At 38.4% G+C, this 24,334-nt stretch overlaps 1 protein-coding gene across 3 annotated transcripts in view; it reads right to left on the bottom strand.

Annotated features, from left to right (window-relative positions):
- Positions 1 to 551: 551 nt before the first annotated feature.
- stk24.L (serine/threonine kinase 24 L homeolog) overlaps positions 552 to 24,334 on the bottom strand; it is a 29,621-nt gene continuing 5,838 nt past the window's right edge. Inside the window, exons 1-11 of one of the 3 annotated variants that reach the window (XM_041580978.1) lie at positions 21,838 to 21,969; positions 16,580 to 16,810; positions 12,353 to 12,409; positions 11,484 to 11,592; positions 9,601 to 9,758; positions 7,827 to 8,012; positions 5,787 to 5,929; positions 4,828 to 4,933; positions 3,601 to 3,669; positions 3,373 to 3,509; positions 552 to 2,502 (exon numbers count right to left, since the gene is read on the bottom strand). In XM_041580978.1, coding sequence (XP_041436912.1) covers positions 2,466 to 2,502; positions 3,373 to 3,509; positions 3,601 to 3,669; positions 4,828 to 4,933; positions 5,787 to 5,929; positions 7,827 to 8,012; positions 9,601 to 9,758; positions 11,484 to 11,592; positions 12,353 to 12,388 — 981 coding nt within the window. In that variant the 5' untranslated portion in view covers positions 12,389 to 12,409; positions 16,580 to 16,810; positions 21,838 to 21,969 and the 3' untranslated portion in view covers positions 552 to 2,465. 3 annotated transcript variants of the gene reach the window in all.

Below are 24,334 nucleotides of genomic sequence, written 5' to 3'. Positions count from 1 at the left end.
TTACATTTGCCCAGGTGCAGTAGCCCACAGCAATGGATTAGATGTTTGCTTTTAAACAGGTGACCAGTAAATGCTTCCTGCTGATTGGTTGCTATAGATATTGCCGTTGATACAACCAATTGTACATCTCAAGACTGTTATATTTGTTGGAGACCATTAGAGGAAAACTTGTTTTTCCCCATATCTACAATGAGTGCCGTCACAATAAGAGTGCAAGCTTCCTGATCAGTTGTTACAGCTGGTGCCAAGTGGGGACAGTTGTTTTGGCGCCATTATTCCCCAGAGCACCGCTATGATTCCAGGACTTTTCTTCTGCTTTAAGTTGCTGCAGTCAAGACACTGATGTGCTGATTGCCTTACTAAATTAGCTACTAGTGGCTTTTCTCATATACCTGTGTAATTACAAGGATACTCTTCCAGAGATGAATGATCTGAAGCACAGGTATAATGTCACCTCCCTGGATTTGTCACACTGGGGATTTATACAGAATGGTTATGGCTTTTGACCACAGATGGTCTGGTCTGTATATGGTTAAGTTTAATGGACAAAAATAAAATAAGATTTAGCAAGTCCTTTCAAATAAGAAAATGTAGTATGTGTATTTTCTGTAAAACAAATAGCTCATACTGTATGACACCCAACCCCATTGATATATCTATCTTGGGAACTAAGTCTTTCATTTGTTTTATGATCCAGTGACAAATAACTCCCTATTTATGTATGTATACATGCAGAGAGCTAACTCATGCTTACATAAAAAGGGAAGGGCCTTCCTGCTGTAGCTTGAATTACTATACACCAAATGGGAACAAAGTACCTTTCCTCAAAAACCTTCTTTGTGTCTACATGAAGTGAACTCTAAACTGCCGTCTCTGTGCAATACAGGCGCAACAAAGCTATGGAAATCATTACAAGAAAAAACCTCAAATGTCAGGAAGGCTGCAAACAACTCCAAATTGATCCCTTGATGTCTCCCATTCACTTCATCAGCAATGCGGCAGGTTTTTGGTGGCAAATAGTTGATTTGAGTTCTTAAAAGGCCAGTGTATGATAAATCTCAAAAATCTAATTTGAATTTTTTGAAAAACTCGAACCGAATTTGAAAAACTCGAATCGAATTTGACAGCTTTGACCATAAAAGCACTCGAAAATTTTAATTCTGAATTTTCAATACTACCCTTGATAAATCTGCCCTCTAGTGATGCCCAGTCCATTACTTGGCAATACTAATGACAGCAAACAGACGCAGGACTGGTTGCCTTTTCTATGCATTCGTGTAAGGATTCTAATGCCAGCATTCCTGAGAGCAAGAAAAACAAAATGAAAATACAATAATATTTTGCAATTAAATTAGGCGCTCTTTATATAAACCTGTGCCATCCAACAGGTGGTACTCCCAGCACCTTGTGTCTGTTGTGGGTGCTGGAAGGTGCAGTTCAGCAGCTGGAGGGCAGCACACACAGTGTTACTATCATATCAGCTCACCATTCACATTCATCTTCCCAGAGCCACTGCCCAGACAAACCCGAGACATGTACAGAATGATATAACCGCACACACTTCTTTACATATTGTGTTATAATATTCTCATAACTTATCCCAGTGATGAGGCTGTGCCTTACATATTTCATACAGCTCTATAAATTAAAAACATTAAAACTCCATAGTGACAGTACCTATCTTCTGTCTTTTAAAGTATATACAAATAATGTGTATCGATAAATGTATTGAAGACTAAATGCCAGCGCTTGTTTTCTGAAGAAAAGAGCAATACTGTACAATGTCATGTATCATTTAGACAAAACGTTACACTGGTTCGTATTGAACACATCTCCCACGGGGCGTCTGTATGTAGATAACACAACTCGACTTGGCGCTTCATTTAAACCATGAATATAAAACATAAGTATGGCTGCCAAATATGAAATCCATAAACAGAACATGTGTGGCTCCTGCCCCCCTGGGTCTGTTCTTAGGTTGGCAAACTCTAGTAAAAAGTAAACTTGGGATGTCAGCCCACGTCCCTCCAGCTGTTGTGCATCTCCCAGCATTCATAGGCTTCAGCTGCTGGGCATGCTGGGAGCTCACACCGGCTTGAGGAAGGAAGGCGGAGGCATCTGCTGGATAACTTTCTGTACAGCAATTAAACTCAGCTTTCATTCCATCTCCAGCAGAACGGACTGCTTAAAGCAAGATACCTGAGGTTTCACAATATCTTCATTTGCCTTGTCACAGTACTTCGCTGAAATTTTTGTTTTTACAGTTTTATATCTTCGCACTATGATTAGAGAAAAAAAAAAAAGGAAAAGAAAATCATAAAAACTATAGCTTTCACCAACTCCCTATCTTTAGTCCCTCATCATTCAGGAATGTCCGTATCCTGTGATATCCATGAGTGGAGGCATATTCAATAGGGATAATAATGTAAGGTCCATTTTTGCCTTAAAAAGGAGGAAACCGTCCTTCAGTGTGAGGAAGAGTCCACCCCATTAACGGAATACCTGAAATAGAAAAGAAGTAATAACAGTCAGGCAATTATCTTCCCAGGGAGGGGGCAGCATCATATTGCATTTGTTTCTACATTAAAGGAGAAGGAAAACTACTGAAGCAGTTCATTGCCAATAGATAAGCCACAATAGTGCAAGCTAGAACACTATTTATTCTGCATAATGCTTTACCATACCCAAGTACAGCTCTAAAAACACTGTTTGTTTAGGATAGCAGCTGCCATATTAGCTTGGTGTGACATCACTTCCTGCCTGAGTCTCATAGCTCTGGGCTCAGATTACAGCAGGGAGGGTGGAAGGGGGAGAGGAGCAAACTGAGCATGCTCAAACCCTGCCCTGGAGGTTTAAGATAAAGACAGGTAGTTTCATACAGAATTCCATGTATACACAATAGAATGAAAGAAATGTGGTGTTTATTTTAACAGAGGACTGAGCAGCATTACTTTGAGGGTTTACTAGTGTATTTATATAGACCTTTCTGATAAAGCTTACTTAGTTTTAACCTTTCCTTCTCCTTTAATTACTATACCAGTCACAACCCACTAGGGTTTTTTATATTAGTATGTTTATATTGGTGTGCAAGATGCATACATTCTCTCTGTTCCCAGCTGGGGACTGTACCATGTTGAACCAAAGAGATTTTTGGCCGATGTGGAAAAAGGTGGGTCTGCACCAGTACTGATTCAGCCTGTGCTCCAAACTCACAGGAGCACTGGTCTGAAAGGGTTTAGCTCATGCATATTATAATTATATTTGTACAGCAATACAATAAATACCACACTAAACTCTTATTCCTGTGCCCGCAACCCCACCTACACTTAAAGGACTGCTCCAAGTGTAACTGCACAAAATATTAGTACTTACCTCTGAAGCCTAATAAGAAGCTGGGAAACCATGGAGTCCGAGATACCCGGACAGGCCTCTTCAGCTAAATAAATTGCCTCTCTCAGTTCTTCTATTGAGCCTACGTTCCCACCACATGCCTGACTCTTCTCCTTAAGCTGACAGGAAAAAGAATGAAAAAGTTCCATTTTTAAGGGCAGCTGCTCGTTAAAACAAGGATGAGCTAAACAAGAGATAAGTTGTACCTACCTCTGCAAATAAAGGAGACATTATTGTAGATAAGCACTGAGACAAAGGCCGTTTAGGAATGTCTTTAACCTTAAATGCAATGTAAAAAATTCAGTAATAGTCAGTAATCATAGACATTCCAGTAGAGTGATTGTTTGGAAAGTGTACACAAATTTCTTAGTACAATATACAGTAGGGAAAACTAAAGTATTAATCAAAGAAGTAGCTAGAAATGGTGTACATTATGTTTTGGGTTTTCCAAGGCAACCACATCCCTTTAGCAGTAAATTGATAAGTGTAGAGGAAAAGAAGCAGGAACAGGCAGGCTAGCTGCTTAGTGTTTTCTATTGGCACGACATGTTTCGAGCGCAACGCTCTTCATCAAGTGTGTATATTTAGCAGTAAAGATCTGTGTCTCCAAAGATGCCCCAGTAGCTCCCCATCTTCCTTTCTGCTGATTCACTGCACATGCTCTGTGCTACTGTCACTTACTGAAAATAGGGACCCACTCACAATATACCGTACATATAGAATAGAAATGTCACAATATAAGGCTGATTAGTAATTAATATAGATAATTACTACATGGCAGCACAGAAACCAGTGCAACTAGTGTCAGAATTTAATAATCAGCCTTGTAGCATCATCTTATATTACAGACCAACCTCATTGTGTGCCTGATAATTTGCAACAGCCCCTAAACAGTTGCTCAGAGCCCACTGAGCATGTGAGTGTCGCAGACACTTTCCAAGATGGTGACCCCCTGTGACAAGTCCTGGATTATAGCTGCTATTGAGAAGCTAAAACTTTAGGCTGGTGCACTAAATTCAATACATAAAATATAGCATTTTTAGCCATATTCATTTTTAGGCTTAAGTTCTTCTAAGCAAAGAAGAGTGAGGGTAGTGATTACTGTTCCTCCTTTGCTCATTGGCATAGCATGGTCCCACTACAATGAATCATTTGCTAATAAGCAAGGAAAACTGGGTTCATGTTGCTCTGACTTCTTCTGACAGAGGGAGACGTTGTTAGGCACAAACGTTATTATAAGATTTAAAGGAATAGGTCTCCATTGGCACAATACATAGGGGCACAGTGGATGTTTTTCCACACAACTCATAACATCAAGCATTGTTGGTGTCTGTTGCCCTTACCGTAATGAGTTGTAGGAAAATGTTAATATAAACTAATTAATTATGGTTGGACAGTAGGAACATTTCTCGTGGCTCAGACTTTTTATGCCCCTACCTCTTCTGGCTGTGCTGGAACAGGCTCCAAGTTTTTCAAGTCCCTCTTTCTTCTTGTGAAATTCCAGTAATCCTTCTCACTGCCAGCAGCTTGTTCCGCTTCATCCCTTTACAGTGGGTAGAGGCAGAAATATATTTTTATTACTGCAAACGTTCCAGCATACCAATTAGTACCAATTATACAGTGTACTAATTAGATTTTTCATAAAACACATATTTTAGTTTGGGGCTGCATTTGTAACCCCCACTAGCAGCCTTAACCAGTTTCTCTTATCCCCAGGATTTGTCACAATGAGGAGCTGTGTCAAAGCAAAGCCCCACTTGCCCAATAGCTGCTCAGACTCCACACAACTGTCAGGACACTGCTTGCAGGAACCCACAGAGCAGAAACTGCAGCCCCGAGATAAACACTACTGGCAATTCACACTAAAACAAAGAAGCATAAAATACACCTTGAACCAAAATGGTCAAGGTTGGACTATCTGTACATTGATGGGCAGTGACGCTGGAAATATGGGGAAAAAACGTGGCAACTGGCACTCAAAATTGCTGGAATTATGGGCAATGACAATGGAAATATGGGAGAAAATTGGCAACTGGCACTCAAAATTGCACATTTGCACAGCAGATTGATGCTCATTGCTCACAAATAAGTCTCTATGTCTTCTTCCTTATGGAATTTTTTTTATTGGATGGTGGATGTAGCTCCAGTGTTTTCCTGCATCAATAGGTGCAACAGTGTGGAATATGCGAGAGTCAGCTGCAGACACATAGTGACAGCGCTTTGTGGAGGTCAAGGAGCAGATTTAGATGAGAGTAACTGACATTTTTTATGCAATGACTGTGGCTTAAAGTTCTACAACTGCACTGTGCGATTGTAAATGACCCAGTGAAACTATTGCTTTGACCTCACATACATTTAAATCAAAGCTCTCACAAAATAATTCCATAGGTACTTACTCCTCAGAGTCTGAGCTGGAGGCTTCATGGCCTTGTTCTATCTTCCATCTCTTGTACCTGTCTATGAGCTCGGTTAAGTAGGAGGTTTTCTTTGCACTTCGCATAATAAACTTGTGTTTCAGCAGTTCCTTAGCCGAGGGTCTCTGGCAGACAAAACAAACAAGCACTAGATTTCTATTTCAAAGCAATTTAAGCAATACATTAAGTATAACAGAAGAGATCAGCTAGTTTTACTGAGCCTACCACTGCCCTTAAGCAGAAACCCTACAATATGACCATGACCATGTGGGAGTCAGTATCAACAAGAACTACAAATCTAAACTGACATTAAATTAAAATCACACATAGTCTGACAGAATGCAAGTTAGCATTAGGATTGGGAGGGGGGAAACTCAGCACATACCAAAAGAGTCGTGCACATGATCCAAGCGCAAATATTTTCCCAACTTTCTTAAAGGGATACTGTCATGGGAAAAAACATTTTTTCAAAATGAATCAGTTAATAGTGCTGCTCCAGCAGAATTCTGCACTGAAATCCATTTCTCAAAAGAGCAAACAGATTTTTTTATATTCAATTTTGAAATCTGACATGGGGCTAGACATATTGTCAATTTCCCAGCTGCCCCAAGTCATGTGACTTGTGCTCTGATAAACTTCAATCACTCTTTACTGCTGTACTGCAAGTTAGAGTGATATCAACCCCTCCAATGGGAAGGTAACCAGATAACAGCTCCCTAACACAAGATAACAGCTGCCTGGTAGATCTAAGAACAACACTCAATAGTTAAAAACCCATGTCCCACTGAGACTCCTTCAGTTACATTGAGAAGGAAAAACAGCAGCCTGAAAGCATTTCTCTCCTAAAGTGCAGGCACAAGTCACATGACCAGGGGCAGCTGGGAAATTGACAAAATGTCTAGCCCCATGTCAGATTTTAAAATTGAATATAAAAAAATCTGTTTGCTCTTTTGGGAAATGGATTTCAGGGCAGAATTCTGCTGGAGTAGCACTATTAACTGATTCATTTTGAAAAAAATTTTTTTCCCATGACAGTATCCCTTTAAGGTATGAAGATCCAAATTATGGAAAGATCTATTATCCAGAAAGCCCAAGGTCCTGAGCCTTCTGGATAACAGGTCCCATACCTGTACCAGCATTTTCATCTGAAGCTCAGTTACTGGGCAGAAAAAGCTCAGAAGCTATAATTGAAAGTTAACCCCCATTATCATTAGGCTTTACATGGCAAGGCCTGCTTTCCATACAAAGACACTGTGTAAGACTTCTTGTACATCACGGGGAAGCATTACAATAAAAACCGATTGTACTACACAGGTAGTTTGTACTTCCGCAAGGTTCCAAGGAGCAGAATGATTTGTACAGTTAAAGTTTGGCAGATCTGATACTAAGTGTAAGCATCAATCAGCCCATGGTAAAGACTGTTCTGCAGCTTAAAAACTTGCATTTAGAACACAGGTGATCCTGTCCTGTTTGCTAAATGCGTTTATATTATGACATCTACTTCACTGGGGGTCAGGAAATCAGCACAATCAATGTCACAAAGGGCAATGTTCCTTTAGGAATTTATAGCAGAGGAAAGTCACCAACATGTAACATATTGAGCCCCACACAACAAAAAGAAGATAAGAAAATCAGGTTAGCTGCTCTGACATGTGATTGTGCCGTTGGATCATCTTGTGACACTTACTTGCCACCTGAAAGATCCTTCAGCCCAGGAGCTCAAAAGTCACATCCAGCAATTAGTTTTTTTAAGAACCAATTTTAGTGAAGCTACGGTTTATAGAGGGAAAACTTATGTGCAACATGCCATCTACCAATCAATCTTCTGTCTGACTGAAGTCAAGCTTCCCTGTGCTGCCAACGGCAATAAGAAAGTCAAGAAATGAAAAGCCTATGTAAGATCTATAAACCCTAATAAACCATTGGGCTTTATAAACCAAGATCTCAACTTTCTGTTAGAAAATACTAAGAATCCCTGATTGAAACTATGACTATGAAAACATGAAGGTTCTGCAGACTTACAAAACTGGGCTCCTTGTTTAAGCAGGCTTCTACAAACTCCTTCAGACCTTTGCTGTAGTTCCCTTCCAGCAAGGGAGGATTGTTCTTGGGTATAAGGAACAAGACTTTCATGGGATGCAGCTCTGAATGAGGAGGTTCTCCTTTTGCGAGTTCAATAGCCGTTATGCCCAGGGACCAGATATCTGCCTGTATGGAAAATAAAGGCATTAGGAATAGAAATCCATTGCAGCTGGACCAAGAATTCCAAAATGAATCTCAGGTACTCCCTCTGTTTTTGTCCAGAATTCAGAAACAAGCTCTTAGGCCACAGCAATCCCTGTAAGGGGCCGTTCACCTTTAAATTCACGTTTAGCATGATGGAGACAGTGATATTTTCAGACAATTTGCTATTGGTTTTATTTATTTATTTTAATAATTGTGGTTTTTGAGTTATTTAGCTTTTTGTTATCAGTTATAAATGGGACGGTATTCTGTCATTTTCAAATCAAAAGTTATAAATAACCATATTCTAGTTATGGCAAAACATGGGATTAAATAGGAACATATTCCCTCTGATCTGGGAAAAAACATAGATAAAAAGTGAATTATAGACACAACACTGGCACACTAGTAAGTAGAAAATCACATACATACACACACACACACAATACAGTTTACACCTTGAACCTGCCAGGTCTGTGCCCATTGTTTGGATGAGTCTTTGTTGGAACATGTAGTGAAAGGAGCAGGGCATAACACTCCTGATCATAAGGGAGCACTGTATGTAACACCTGCCTAGAGTAGATATTAAGTAGGGCTCTGGCAGAATATTGTATTGTAAAATAGTGTTTTGAAGAGTAGATGTTTCACCCCTACATGGGTAATATAAGTTGTACACAGTCACATTGTGAACAGGGACTGGAAATGTGATTCTTTGCACCTCCGTTGCTCATATTCAAGAAGCTTTATTATGGAAATGTGACCATGGGGATAGTGTGTTCCTTAATCAAGAACTTCCTGAATTACACACTGCTATGAATAGCAAGGATGCCATAATTGCTTGTTATTTAATATTCTGCCTGTTTCCTCACTCCTTTCCATGTTTCACCAGACCCACGGCTTGTCTATGTCTTCCACTAGTGGGGACCAGCTATATGCAGTAACAAACAAAGCATTTCAGGGTTATGAAACTAGGTTTGACAGCTATCTAGTTGTTTTGGTTAAGGGCTATCCTCTATCTGGATTTCCAAAGAAGTAGGCTGTCTATTCTATACCCAGGTGCATTGTAAAAATAAATAAAGAAATAAATTAATAAATAAATAAATAGAAAAAAAAATAACAAAATATATATATATATATGAATAATATATAATCAGCCATCAAGGAGTTCCATGACCATATAAAGGTACAAGGCTAACTGCATTTACAGAGGTCACAAAACTCCAAGTTGAACAGGGGGTTATTTATTGTGAAACATATTCCATCACTAAGAACGGATTATAACTGATCACACTTTTATAAGCACATAATTCAAAAAATAAATCATTATACAAACTTGGGCATGGAGCTGGAATATACTAACACTGTGTTTCACAAGTTCATGACTGTGTCTTGTGTGTTCCACTATCAATATTCATGACTTTTTCGACATTATATACAGGACCTGAAAGCTTCACATAGAAACACAAGTTCTTTGTGCATGGACAATCATTCATTATTTATTACATGTGATCTTTCACTAGCAAACAAGGAGGAAGAGAGCAGTCATGGGCAAATGCTGACGTTCTCCTCTTACCTTGGAATCATATGCAGACTGCTTTATGACTTCTGGTGCCATCCAGAATGGAGTTCCAACAAAGGTGTTCCTCTTGATCTGAGTGTCAGTAAGTTGTCCTGCAACACCAAAGTCAGCTAATTTCACCTCCCCGTGTTCAGATAACAGCACATTGGCAGCTGAAAGAGAAGAAAAAAAAGCAATCAAACATAAGGAAGGCATGGACTTATCTGTTGCACACACATTATATATAATAACAGGGTGATCACTTATGCATTTCTGTATTGCTGCCATGTGAAAAAGACAAAAGGCCACAAAATCATTTACTTGTTTAGTTACATATGGAGCCATAGAGCTGCGTTTAGTGCCTGTGCATAGGATTCATAAGTGTCAGTGGCACACGCCTCCTGCTAATACACTTATGTGGCTAGAGTTAACGGTAGCACTGCATTGGCCACTTCCTTTGTATAGTTATAGTTGCTATGATTTCTGATGATGAAAGAACAGGCCAAACTTAAGGTTATATACTATTTTACTAATTTATATGGTCATAGTTCTGTTAAGCTGGCCAAAGATGTGCAGATTTTACTCTTTGTACAATGAAAGATCGTTCGTTTCAATGTAACCCTCTACAATGAACCATTCAGATTCAATAAAGATGGACATACAAGCAAAGAAAATTGTTTCGTACGATTTTCGGATGGCGTGTGGATCATTAAGACATTTTTTGTACTACGGAGATTGGTCGTACAGACAGGCTAACAATAAATCATTGACGATATTAATGGTGACTGTCACTACTATCTGTTAGTCATAACTTCAGTATGATTGCTGTCCATCAATTCATGGCCAGAACATCATCTGATTTGTAAATTTTATCTAGTTTATTTAAATTGAATGGTTAATTGTAGATTGTAGTTACTTTGAAACAAACTATCTTTCATCGTACAAAGAATAAAATCTGCATTTGAGCCAGCTTAAACTAGTTAAAATAACTCAGACACAATTGAACTCATAGCTACAGAACTTGTGTTCTTTTGTTGTTGTTTTTTTTTTACTATTATGGTTACTTTGATGAATCTTTATTTCACCCCTTTTTCTCTCCCTTGACTTTTTTCTTTTCCTTCCCCCCTTTTATTCTCTTGCTTATATTTTATACACCAAGGTGTATGTTGTTACATATGATATATGCTCAATAAAAACTTCTGTTTATATAAAACAAAAAACAACAACTCAGACAATGTTCTGCCCATTAATTGAAATGACGATTGCCATGGCACAAAAAATGTCAGGACGAGCCGCACACAGTCTGAAAATTCTAAGAACCTTTATTTCGTAAGACTTTACTTTTGCGACTATGTCCAGCTTAAGTGTTCAGAACACAAATCAAGCACCATGTACTTTACAGCTAAATGATATGTGAGGTTTTTCTAGCAACCAGGAAGTGGTTTGGAACTCAGAATGAAAGATGAATAGGCAAGGACCTGAAAAGTTAGCTAAGGAATAAAAAAAAAAAAAATAAGAATAACTATAAATATGTTCAGCTGCAGGCTGGTAACAAGCAGAATATCATCATTCAAAACCCATAATAAAATAAACAATAAAAACCGATGGAACTGAAAAGTGCTTAAAATAGTAAAAAGAAAAGTTTAAATATCTCTTTAATGAATCCCTAGTTCAGCCTCCAGTTAACACAAGACCATGTCTTGGTTTGCTTGTGTATGACCTGTCTAAGCCATTGTATAGATAAGGCAGAATCCGCAAGTAAACTCAAAACTGCTGTATGGAATGAGAACAACTCTGGGATATAGCCCTCCTTCTATTCAGATTTTCATTTTAACAGAATGAGAAATATGAAGACCAACAACAAAATTATATATAAAAAAAGAAAGAAATTACCTTACCTTTAATATCCCTGTGAATTTTCTTCTCTGAATGCAAGTAGTCAAGTCCCTTTAAGATTTCCCGTAAAATGGTTGCAATCTGTGTTTCATCTAAAGGACCAGGTTCTAACTGCCAGGAGATGAGATGAAATGTTAGTAAAGCACTACCCCAACATGTTCACAAGTGAGTTCATGTATACTGTTCACAAATGCACCAATGCATAGGGACATTGATATGAGGGCTGTAAAGATATAATTTCTTAAGGGAAGGACACCGCAAAACAGGAATCATTTTTAATGTGAAATACTAACCCACAGCTGAACAGACAAGTGTGACACTTCTAGATCATTGCAATGACAATTTAAGCACATTTTACTGATAAAAGACAGTAGAATCTCCCTGTATAAATCCTGTGAGTGGCCCAGTCTATGGAAGCAGCCGGTTGTTTCTTATGCTACACTAGAAGCCCAACAGTTCATGTACATTAAAAACAGAAATTTGCATCCATATGCAAAAGACAGAATGTAAATATGTACAGAGTGCTGAATAAGGCTTATGAAGTTCAGTCTAGATGTATAATCAGAATAAATGGTCTTGATATGACAGACTGCTTTAATCAGAACCAGTGTGTGTGTAAAACAGTATGTGAACATGCAGCTTCATTAGTGCAATTAATGGGATAATATGAACCAGCTGCTTTAACAATGAGGGGGGCTATTTATCAAGCTGGGGAGACATTTTAAAGCCAAAAAGTAGTGTAAGATGTATTATTTGTCTTGCGCTTCATTTAGCACTGATAAATGAATGTATAACACAAGCAGCATCAAAATAAGATAATGGAAGACTAATAATGTCAGAATGAATTAGAGATGAGGATTCTTATACATACCAAATCCAGAGCTGAGCCTCCTCCAAGGTATTCCATAATGATCCATAATTTTGTGTCCTAAATCAAAAGAAATATACCAGATATAAAAAAAAAAAAAACTTGTTGCTAACAAAAGTTGTACAAATATTTCTATGAAATTATATTTTTAATGCTCTAATTTATGATACAGATATGGGATCAGTTATTTGGAAACCCATTAAACAGAAAGCTCTGAATTATGGAAAGGCAGTCGTTCCATAGACTCCCATTTTATCCAAATAATCCAAATTTTTCAAATTGATTTCCTTTTTCTCTGTAAAAATGAAACAGTAACTTGTACTTGATCCAAATTAAGATACCATACAATTAATCCTTATTGGAAGCAAAACCAGCCCATTGTGTTTATTTTAATGTTTACATGATTTTCTAGTAGACTTAAGGCATGAAGATCCAAATTGCAGAAAGATCCATTATCCAAAAAGCTCCAAGTCCTGAGTATTCTGGATAACAAGTCCCTGTACCTGCATAGGTACACCAAATATTATATTGCTGAAAAAGGCAGAATCTTGGACAAATTCCAAACCAAATCCTGGATTTGGTTCATCCCTACCAACAAGTATTCATGGTTCAAATATGTACATGAACCTTTATATTACATTACAGATAACGTATACAGAGAAACACTCAGGGAGCATCAGATGGCATATATTAAAATAAAGTTGGTCACATGTTTACATATTTAATGCAGTTTCCAAATCAAATTCCAAAATGATCGTTTAGTCAATCAACCTCTGTATAGGATAATAAATGCACAAACTGCACTTCTGCCAGGTGATCGATCAGTGGTGTTGCTATAGAAGATCTGTATAGTTTACCCATCAAGACTTACAATTTACCAATTACGGTTTGTGGTCATGGGTTCCTTAAATGTATATAGGCAGAAACGGAAAGGATTAGCTTACTCTGAATACGTTTCTAATGTTTTCTAATAGTAAGAGCTACAGAAGAGTAACCATCAATACATCTTTCTGAACTTGGTCAGTTCTCAACCTTGTGAGTAGCAAAAACTAATCAGTGTCTCCTTTGAGTTGCTACTGAGAAACTGAGCTCAAAGATGACCAAAATGATGCAAAATAAAAACTTTTTATACTAAACTGCATTGGTTTCTGTCCAGCAAGTAAACTGGAATACTTTCCCTGCAGAGTGTAGATTTTATACATGTAGCTGCCAGTTCACTCATTGATAAATGTAAAACCATGTACTACTCAGATGAGCTGCTCATCACTCCACCATGTGTATTTTAGAGGTACCCCATTTAAATAGCTCACCTGCTATTCAAAATGAATTAATAATTGGCAAACAAACTTAAAATCGCATTCTGAGGTCATCCCCCTCATTTTGTATGCAAGTATGTATGTATGTATGTATGTATGTATGTATGTATGTATGTATGTATGTATGTATGTATGTATAGCTAGATTTACAGAGTGCAGCTTTGATATTCTGGTTACTAGGTTTAAGGAGGAAGGATATAATCCACAGTGAGTTTCCGATGCAATTCAGAAGGTTAAACGTGTTACTAGAGAGTCTTTAACAACAGAGCCTTTTCTCTTGGGATGCCTTTCCCTGTAACACTTTCTTCACCTTTGGATCCAGTGCACAGTTCACACAGAGCTTTCTTATGGCAGATAATCACTATGAATCACAAAATATGTACATGGATTATGGAAGTGTTCCATCAGTAAGTGTATATTTAAAACATTAGCTATACAGCACTGCCCAACTGGAGGCCTGTGGACCATTCCCACACACCTCTTTGTATGGCATAACTATTTTATAATAATATGGTGCTTAAACATGTGAAAAGACAGCATGGTGCCTCAGCGAGTAGCACTGGGGTCCCGAGTTTGATTTCAGCTTGTATGCAGCAACTCACTCCAAATAAAGATGTCCAGAAAGTAAACTACACAAAGCACCATGTACAAATGTAAAGAACCAGGACAAAAAACACCCATAACTACAGGTCTCCAAGGGGCATATTTTACAAATATTAGCAACACAGCCCGTCATTTGCTAAAAACTGGCATGTTGAGAATGGACCATGGTGGTAAAATCTGCAAAAACATAGAATTTGCTGCATGTCATTTACCGAGGCACTTGTGATTAATGTAAAGAATCCATCTTCTCAACAGTGAGATGGACTAGCCCAGTTCATTAGGGGTTAACCTTTCACTTTTCCCAAGAGTAGACTATTCAACTAAATGTAACCACGAGAAAGGCATGTGTCTCATGGAGATGTTGCAGAATTCTAAGTAAACTCCCAAGGGTGCGCATCTGCACAGGAACTGTAGTGCTTTCTACAAACAAACACATAACTGAAACGTTGCTAATTGAATATAATGCAACAATGAACAACTCCTAGGGTGGGGTTGTCAAATTTCCAAAGGAGCAATCTTATTGTAAAAAAAATATAATTGTCCTATATTTGTATGAATGTGCATTTTACAATATATACAGCACTTTAAATTTCTTAAAGGAACAGTTGAGAGTAAAAATAAAAACTGGGTAAATAGATAGGATGTGCAAAATAAAAAAAAAATGTTTCTAATATATTTAGTTAGGCAAAAATGTAATGTATAAAGACTGGCATGACTGGATGTGTAACATAATAGCCAGAACACAACTGGTCTCTTTTGGTTTCCACTGATTGGTTACCAGTCAGTAACCAATCAGAGACTTCAGGGAAGGGGGGGGACCTTGGGTCAAAACTGTTGCTTTTGAATCTGAGATAAATGCAAAAGCATGAAGTAGTGTTTTGGCTATTATGTTAGACATCCAGTCACTCCAGCCTTTATACATTACATTTTTGCCTAACTAACTATAGCCTATCTATTTACCCAGTTTTTATTTTTACACTGAACTGTTCCTTTAAGTGTCACTAAATTTAAGAAAGATAAACATATTTTGGGGGCCTGCCCAGGCAGTAATACACATCCATTCAAAACTTAAAAATGGCAGCACAGGCTTATGTTGGCTGCTGACTCTTAACTTAACCAAGTACCCAGCTTACTGACCCATGCATGGGGGTGGTCAGATTTCAATAAGAAAGGAAACTCATTATTGGTCAGATAGCAATAAGAAAAGAAACTCTCAAGGACCTCACTGGGTCAGGGGTGTAGTCCTCTCCTGATGCGTCTGCTTAGGGCCCCCTCTATGTGACCCTATGGTCTCTTGCCTATAATGGCCAAATGCAGTATCAAGCTAAGCAAAAGCCCTTATTGTTAGATAGACAAGTACACGGAAGGATACATGAAGCAGAATGAGATATTTAAGAAAGCAGAAGAGGAAGTAGAATTAGAATTTGTGCCACTAACAGTGAAACAAAAGAAAAGTCTGCTCTTGGTGCTCTAAGACAGCACACATGTAATCTCTCAGTGAGAGAGACTAAGAAGTGTGCTTAAACTTAAACATGACCAATGAAGGAAGTTAAGTCTTTTAGGGATCAATGCGTAGTTGCACAACCACAGCTTAAGGGCCACATGATGCAACCTTCTGCCTCACAGCTATTGTTGGAGTGCAATATGCAGGATGTTAGCAATTAGAATTCTAAAGAACTCATAGGTCCATAAGGGCATTAGTTGCTTTTTTTCCCCAGACAGTCGGTTGCTATGAGTTACTATAGCTTTACTAAACATCTAAACATTCCGCACATTAAATTACTCCTAAGGCCATTGCTTCCCTGCAGTGGAGAAACAGGTGGGGAGGGGCGTAGGTGTTGCATCCCTATAGTACCTAACAATATGCAGTTGTGTCCCCCAGCTGTTATGGACAATCCTAGAAATTATTCTTTTCTTTTGCTAATGGGGGGGGGGGTAAATGTTTAATAACTAACAGTGCTGCTTGCTTCATTTATTTCAGAAAGGACAGAGCAGACAGCAATGAACAGTGAGGTTGTAAAAAATGTGAGAAAATATGTACCTGAAGAGCAGATTAGGTACAGATAATGTGAACTGGAAAGTAGAAGATTGAATCCTTTAAGAAATTCATATATGGGATGCGCAAAGAACTCCCTTGCAACACATTTCACAAGTAAAGATGCTTACGCTGTGCAGAGAAGATACTCATGAAATAATAAAGTTGTCTGTGACTCTCTGTCTTCGGCAGCAGGACATCATATATCTGAGCGAGTAGGTTACACACAGCCCTGCACTGCCAGTGAGAAGTTGCATTTCCACTTATGTTACTCACCTTAAGATAGGAGCCATAGTACTTGGTTACATAGGGGCTGTCACATTGGCTGAGCACAGTGATTTCTTGCTGAATATCCTCTATTTCATCTTCTGCTTCTTCCAGATCTATAATTTTTATGGCCACAACTTTCTGAGTCCTATAGTCAATTCCTTTAAAAACTTCTCCAAACGAGCCTTTGCCTATTTTCTCTAGTTTTCTGAACAGTTCCTCTGGATCAGCTTTAAGATTCTGCAAAAAATAAATAAAAAATATCTGTTCAATGGTGTAAAACATACAGTATATTATTTTTATTACTGAATAAATCAACTTGTAAAATATACAGGGGAACTGTACTATTTGGCCACACAATGCTGCAGCTTGTAGCAGCAGCAGTATATATACTGTTGGTTAGGATTTCCAGACTGCAGATGTACTACAGTATATACACAAAAGTATTAGGGTCAGATTCGGGAAGATTAGTCGCCTGGTGACAAATCTCCTCTTCTTCGGGACGACTTATCTCACCGAACTGCCTCCCGCCAGCTGGAATGTTAATCATTTCCTTCATGAGGCAACTTTGGGCTTCTTCAGAAAACTTAAGTGTTCCGGCCGAGTGCCGGCACTTTACATTCTAGCTGGCGGGATGCAGTTTGGGGAGATTAGTCGCCCTGACAAATCTACCCGAATATGAGCGTGTGCCCTGACCCTTAAAGTGTGCTGATGAAGAAGTTGAAATCATTACGGAGCAGCAGTAATTCTATTGTCTTGTGCTCCCAAAACCATGGCTATACATTATGCCCTAAAGGTGGCCATAGACGCACAGATAATATCGTACAAAACAAATTTTCGTCCGATATTCATTGCATGTATGGTGGAAAAAGAGCCGACTGATATCGGCAGAAGACTTGGATATCGGTCGGCTTCTCGATCGGGCTGGACGGAAAATTTTGATCGGGTGCCTTTGAAGGGACCCAAACATCGGCCATTGTTAGTGCTGAATCGTCAGATACAGGTAGAATTCTATTGTTTATTCCCGTATATCTACCTGGATATCTGACGATTCAGCTGTATACGTGTGTATTGAAACGAACGATCTTTCTTGGAAAGATCTTTTCCAAGAAAGATCGTAATTGTTACGTCTATGGCCACCTTAAGGCCTATTTTACAGCAAACATGGAAGAAATTCCACACTCTCTACACACGGTCCGAAAATCGTACGAATCCTCGATTTGTACGATCAGATCTTTGCGTCTAATGGTTTTAAAAATTAGTGGTGAGCACAACTTTCCCTTCTTTGCGTCTGTGGCCAGCTTAAGATGTAAATGGATATGGAGCATTCTCATTTTCCTGGTGTTTCTGGCCCTTGAAGCTTGTTACATATGGGTGACTCCTTGGATAGATTGTGCAAGCTGGATGGCTAAACTATGTAGCTACATGCTGGAGATCATTAGTAACAGATTTTGTGTTTTGAGTATTACAAAATTCTACTCTGGAGATCTGACCAATGATCATTCAGTTAGAGGGGGGTGTTCCACTTTAAATTAAATTCTTTAAATTTGTAGAGTGAAGTGTAAAATTTAATTTTCACCTTTTAGTTTTCTGAAGCAGCTCTGGGAAGGTGGTCAGCTACTCTTTAAACTGTTCTAAATTGATATAGAAGTTGATACATTTCTTATCTTTGTCCCTGCCAAGCAGAAAGTCTAAGTTTCATTAAAGGCAGCTGTTAGAATTGATAGAATAGTTGCTAATACTCCATAGAAACTGCTGAGAAATGTATCAACTAATGTAATTGTAAAAGTTCAGAATCTGCGCGTGGATTACTGAGCTGCCAGAATGAAACACCAGAGACACACAAAACTTCAATTTTGGAAAAACAATGAAAAATAAAACATTGAAAAGCAATAACAAAAAAAGTCTTTATTTCTGGTGTACAATCTGGAAACAACTAAACCAAATAAAGTGTTTGGAAGGTAAACACACAATTTAAAGCCCTACAAGGGAAGTAGAGCCAGGAAATAATGGCAATGTCTTTTGTGTAATTTTATTGCAAAAAAAAAAAACAAAAGCCTCAGATAGCATTAGAAACAAACAGTATGTTTACCCAGCAGTGTCAATTGTCCGTGACCATAGGCATGTCAGTTATGGTCTTATTTAGACTATCAAGGTGTAATTGGGCCCATTTTAAAGGGGTGGTTCACATTCAAGTTAACTTTTAGTGTGTTATAGAATGGCTAACTTTGCAATTGGTCATCATTTATTTATTTATTTTTTATATAGTTTTTGAATTATTTGCCTTCTACTTCTTCTGACTCTTTGTAGCTTTCCAATGGGGGTCACTGACCCCATCTAAAAACAAATGCTCTGTAAGGCTATAAATGTATTGTTATTGCTACTTCATATTTCTATTCAGGTCTCTCTTACTCCAGTCTATTCTTCAAATCAATGCAATGTTGCTAGGGTAATTTAGGCCCTAGCAACCAGATTGCGGACATTGCAAACTGGAGAACTGCTGAATAAAAAGCTAAATAACTTAAAAACCACAAATAATAAAAAATTAAAACCAATTGCAAATTGTCTCAGCATATCACTCTCTACATCATATTAAAAGTTAACTCAAAGGTGAACAACCACTTTAAAGAACACTACTGCTATAAATTAGGGATGCACTGAATCCACCATTATGGATTCAGCCGAACCCCTGAATCCTTTGCGAAAGATTCAGCCGAATACCGAACCTAATCCTAATTTGCATATGCAAAATAGGGGTGAGAAGGGGAAAACATTTTTTGCTTCCTTGTTTTGGGACAAAATCACAAGATTTCCCTCCCCTCACCTAATTTGCATATGCAAATTAGGATTCAGATTCGGTTCGCTGTGGCAGAAGGATTCCGCCGAATCCAAATCCTGCTGAAAAAGGCTGAATCCTGGATTCAGTGCATCCCCACTATAAATCATGTCTAAACATGGCAACGGACAAAATGGGAAACTGGAAGGAGCGATACAAAAAAAAAGACTAAACAGGTTGTCAATTAAAGACATATTCTAAGAAATGGTTCTGAAAGAGGGACAACTTAACAAGGCTGTGGAGTCGATACTTAAATCCTTCGACTTTGACTATAACTTCAACTCGGAGAAGGAGGTACTGTTACTGTTAGCATGCACTGGTAAAAGCTGTGTGCTTCAGAAAGACTACTATAGTTTATTTAAACAAGCTGCTGTATAGCCATGGGGGCAGCCATTCAAGCTTTGAAAAAAGACGCAGGTTATTTAGCAGATAACAGATAAAACACCATAGTATTGGACAAGGCTTATCAGTAATGTTAGCTAAACTAAAAAAACATAAATATTAATAATAATAATAATAATAACAACCAACAGCAAATTTTCTTAGAATATCAAGCTCTACATCATACAAAGAGTTGACAAAATATTTTAAACCCATTAAAAATATAGCATGATGGTAAACATGAGAAACAGCACCACATCCCTATGCCTTATAGTTCTACCTGCCCATAAACAAAGTACATACTCATGTTATTTAAAAGGGCTTTAATAGCAGTGAACATGCAGTCTCTAACAAGAATCTGATAACATATGAGGAAATCATGTTCAGCTGGCTCAGTATGTGTTGTACTTTCCCAAATTGCTTCCTGTAGCAGTAGCATGTATAAAACTTCTGTGAAATGCTAGGGCGCATGCTTCTTCATATACTACCCTACCCCTCTCGGTTGTTAACACTACAGCTCCAACAAGTAATAAACCCTGCACCAACAACAAGTTCCAATCCAAATCCAAGCTGTGACATGGGCTTAATACATGTGTTACTATGTAATGGAAAGCATATACATTCTAATCAGAAAATAATCAAGAGCTTGAGTTAAAAATTAAAGGGAAACAGATGTGTTGGTGTGCTATGTACTAGGCAACAGGAAGCAATATTCCCTTAAGCATATGAGTCATACACAGCATCATGTACTATAAACCAGCTTTTAGCACACAATTAAAGCCAAGGCATCCATTCATACAACCCGACCTACTGCAGGCCCCCTAAATACTCGCCTGTTACACAGAGGAGCAATAGAAGGAGCATGTTGTAGTAAGAGTGAACCATAGATTCTTCTTCAGGAATATACACAGTTGCAAAACTCGAGGATTGTGACAGGACACGCATATATTGTTTAATTATAACCTTTACAGCATTATAGCCTGGCCACCATACAATATGCCAGGCCATTCATGCTGTAACTGTGCAGAGAGACCAATGTCTGGAACCTCAGCCTTCACTGGCAGAAAGGCCAACGGGCCAAACCTCTATCACTTGTCAGCTGACAGATAGTGTAAGCCAGTGGGGGCGGAACCAAACGTTTCTGGGTACAGAGTTCTATTTTAAGCAAATCAGAGGATACGAAAGAAGCTTATTTTGCTTATCCTGCTACTTTTACTAATCTTCCTTTTTGGCTTCTGATGTTTGCTGGTATAGATTCCTACTACTCTGTCTATCTACAGGAGCTCTCTCACCCATATTCCCCCAAATCCACATCAAGTTCAACAAATCCAGTATTGAGAAGTTATAAGGTTTTTTATTTCATTAGAGTGCCAAGCATGATGCTGCACATGGTATGGCATAGAAATAGCTAGCAGGCAGAATGTTACACGACCCTGCTGCTGGAGAAAACCTCAAACGCAGGAGTGGGATTTATGTGCCTGTTCAGTCCAGATCCATCCTGTTCCAACTGACAAATATTAACTTTCCCCAAAGGAAGGGAGGAATGAGAACGTTTTCATGGAAATGTAAACAAACGTAATTTTACTTGCTTTTTGCTCCCTCTGCTTCTGTGTGAATTGGTATTTTGTAACAAACAACAACAACAACACCACTCCAAGACAATATTTTTTTCTGTTGTGTATTCAGTTTTGCAGTATAAGTGCACATTTGCCTTTTTTGGACCACAAACCTTTTTTTTTGTCCCCTTTTTATCAGACCCGTGCCTGTGTAAAATACATCTTCTTAGGCATGCTATACCCTGCACTGTATAGACATTCTGTAGCATGACCATACAACTTGCAGCCCTTCAGATGTTAAAACTGCCGACATTCCATGACAAGTCTAATGCTGATTGTTATAGTCCAACAAAATCTGGATGGCCACAGGATGCCCATATCTGTTTCTATGGCAACTACTTCGACAGAACTACTTTGCTTGAAGTGTTTAGGGACCAGCAAATGAATGAAACACAGACAGGGAGGGAGAGGTAATAAAAAAATATCTGCAATACCTTGTGTAATTTATACCAGACAGCCCAGGGTGCCACAACTAATAGTATTGTGGGAACAATTAAGCTTGGTCCAGACAATGTCAGATCTCGCCCTGAGTTTCTCCACGGGCTGAGGATCTGCTGCCCCACTGCTATTCTGCTCCTGCTCTCAATGCAGCAAAAACCATCGTTTCATTCGGGTGCAGGCAGACGTTGAGGATTTTGGCCAAACCGTAATATTTTGTGATGAAATCTGCCTGCAAATTCAAAAGGCATAGGTAGCAGCAGATTCTCTGTTATACATCGTCTGGTCCTAGCCTTAAACCTCCAATGTAATATACTCCCCTTTAAAATGGCTCTGGCTTTGCAGCAAGTAAAAGTTAAACAGCATCAAAGTAGTAACATGAAGGGGTGTCCAATTCGTTTATACCATTTTTATAACTTTTTCATAAATTAAAAAGTTTTTATGCTTGTTATAAATAGGTTGGAATGAGCCAAACAGAAAATGCCCCGAGAATATTTGGGGGCAATTCTAGTTTTATAAATAGTCTGTTTAAATAATCCTAAATATCATGTACCGGTACTATTTTTATGTTTCCATAAAAATCAAAGAAACACAAACGCCCAGGTACTTACTGAAGGCACTGTGACTGCTGCACATTTAGTTAGTGCATCTGATGAAAATGTATATAAAAAAATCTGCCTTTACTGGGCAGCAAGTACAGGGGCCCAATGTACCTTGCACAAAAGTGTGTGCCTAATAGCACTAGTATCACTATTGTGGAGCAAGCTGAAATGTGGTCAATATTATGGCAATTTAGATGTGCTTTTTGCACCATGCCCTTGGTGTATTTTAGAAGTTCTCCAGTTCACAGCACCGTCACATAACCCCCTTTTATGAAGTTACTGACTCAACCACCAGATACTAAGCTTGCTCTGTATATTTACATTTTCATTGCACCCAAAGCAGTTGAGGTGGACATTTAATGATTTGCTTATATAGCCTGCCCGTGAGTCAATAGCCCCCATAAGGAAGATAAGGCACTTAAGTTTGCCCAGGAGCAGTAACACATAGCAACCAATCTGCAGGAAGCATTTACTGTTCATCTGTTTAAAAGCAAACATCTGATTGGTTGCTATGGGTTACTGCTCCTGTGCAAACTTAGTGCCTTATTTTACATTCACACAGGCAGGCTATATAAGCAAATCATTAAATGTCCATCTGAACTGGCCAACAATCTCCCAGTAGAAAGCCTGTGCTCAGTCACCATGCATTATATAAACCCAACATAAGTGCTTTGGGTGCAATAAAAAAAATGTGATTGAGCGGGAGTGGGAAGGTCAGGAGCCCCGGATCTGCGAAGCGGGTCTGGGTCGATTGGGCCTACCGGGTTTTTCCCACTTCAATGCTGCAGAGCTAACTTAGTATCTGATTTTTGTAAATTGCATACACAATTTCCTCCTTCCTATAATAACGAGATCCCATACCTGTATTATATATCTATATGATTTATATCAGTAGTGACTGACAAATGGCAGTACTAAAACAATGCTCACAAATAACAGATGGCACACCAGCCCTATCCCTAAATCCCTCCTCTGTTATTATTTTAAAGAAACAAACAACATTAAATCACCCGAAAATTAACCAAACCCATTTCAGTATATTTATTTGCATGAACATGAAATGAACTACAAAATTCAATGATGTAAGGGAATCAGCACCATATCTCGGGATAAATCTCTGAAACCCTGAGCCACAGAATAATCAGATAAAACCAAAGTGAAGCAGACAGGCTTTTGCAATCCTGGCCTTTCCTGCTCTACATCATTTTTAAAACCACCTCACAATTTATGCTACACAATTGTCAAGAGCCAATAGGCCGTGTCTGAATAAACTGTAATTATTCAGTTTAAGGAAGGATAATATTTATGATGAGATATTGTATACTAAATACAATAAATGCCAAACATATCAAGAATAACAAAGATAATATCAAGACCTAATGCAATACAAGGTAGAGAAAAACTTAATTCCAAAGTTAGGCATCTTCTTTTCCAGTCATATAGCATGGAGGCTTAGCAGTATCTGGCAAATCTCAGTTATGCCACTTGTGAGTCTGACACTCACAAGAGAACAAATGCACCAAGATGCAGGTGAACTCATTTTGAAAGGTGAATATAAAAATTTAAATCAGTGTTTCAGGCCTTATTTCATTTTGCACTTTTTGAAGCCTGTGTGACTGATTTTTACCTTGAGTGCTGGAGCATCTCTATTATACTGTACCTACCTGTATTGCATCTACTTACAAAGGGATAATGTGGTTGTTATACTGTGTGTCTAGAGGGGTAGTACTTTTGCTGCCTGGATACAGGGTACACTGTGCCCTCATTCACAACAAGCATGGATAAAGGGTAAACTGTGCCCTGATCCTCAACAAGAGCCATTATATTCAGCAGTGCTGTACAACAGAATAAATCAAATATACAAATACAGCGGGTACCCTTGTTTGTTGCC

Source organism: Xenopus laevis, chromosome 2L (genome assembly GCF_017654675.1).
Source record: "Xenopus laevis strain J_2021 chromosome 2L, Xenopus_laevis_v10.1, whole genome shotgun sequence".
Classification (NCBI taxonomy): domain Eukaryota; kingdom Metazoa; phylum Chordata; class Amphibia; order Anura; family Pipidae; genus Xenopus; species Xenopus laevis.
This window is presented reverse-complemented; position numbering and strand designations above follow the sequence as displayed.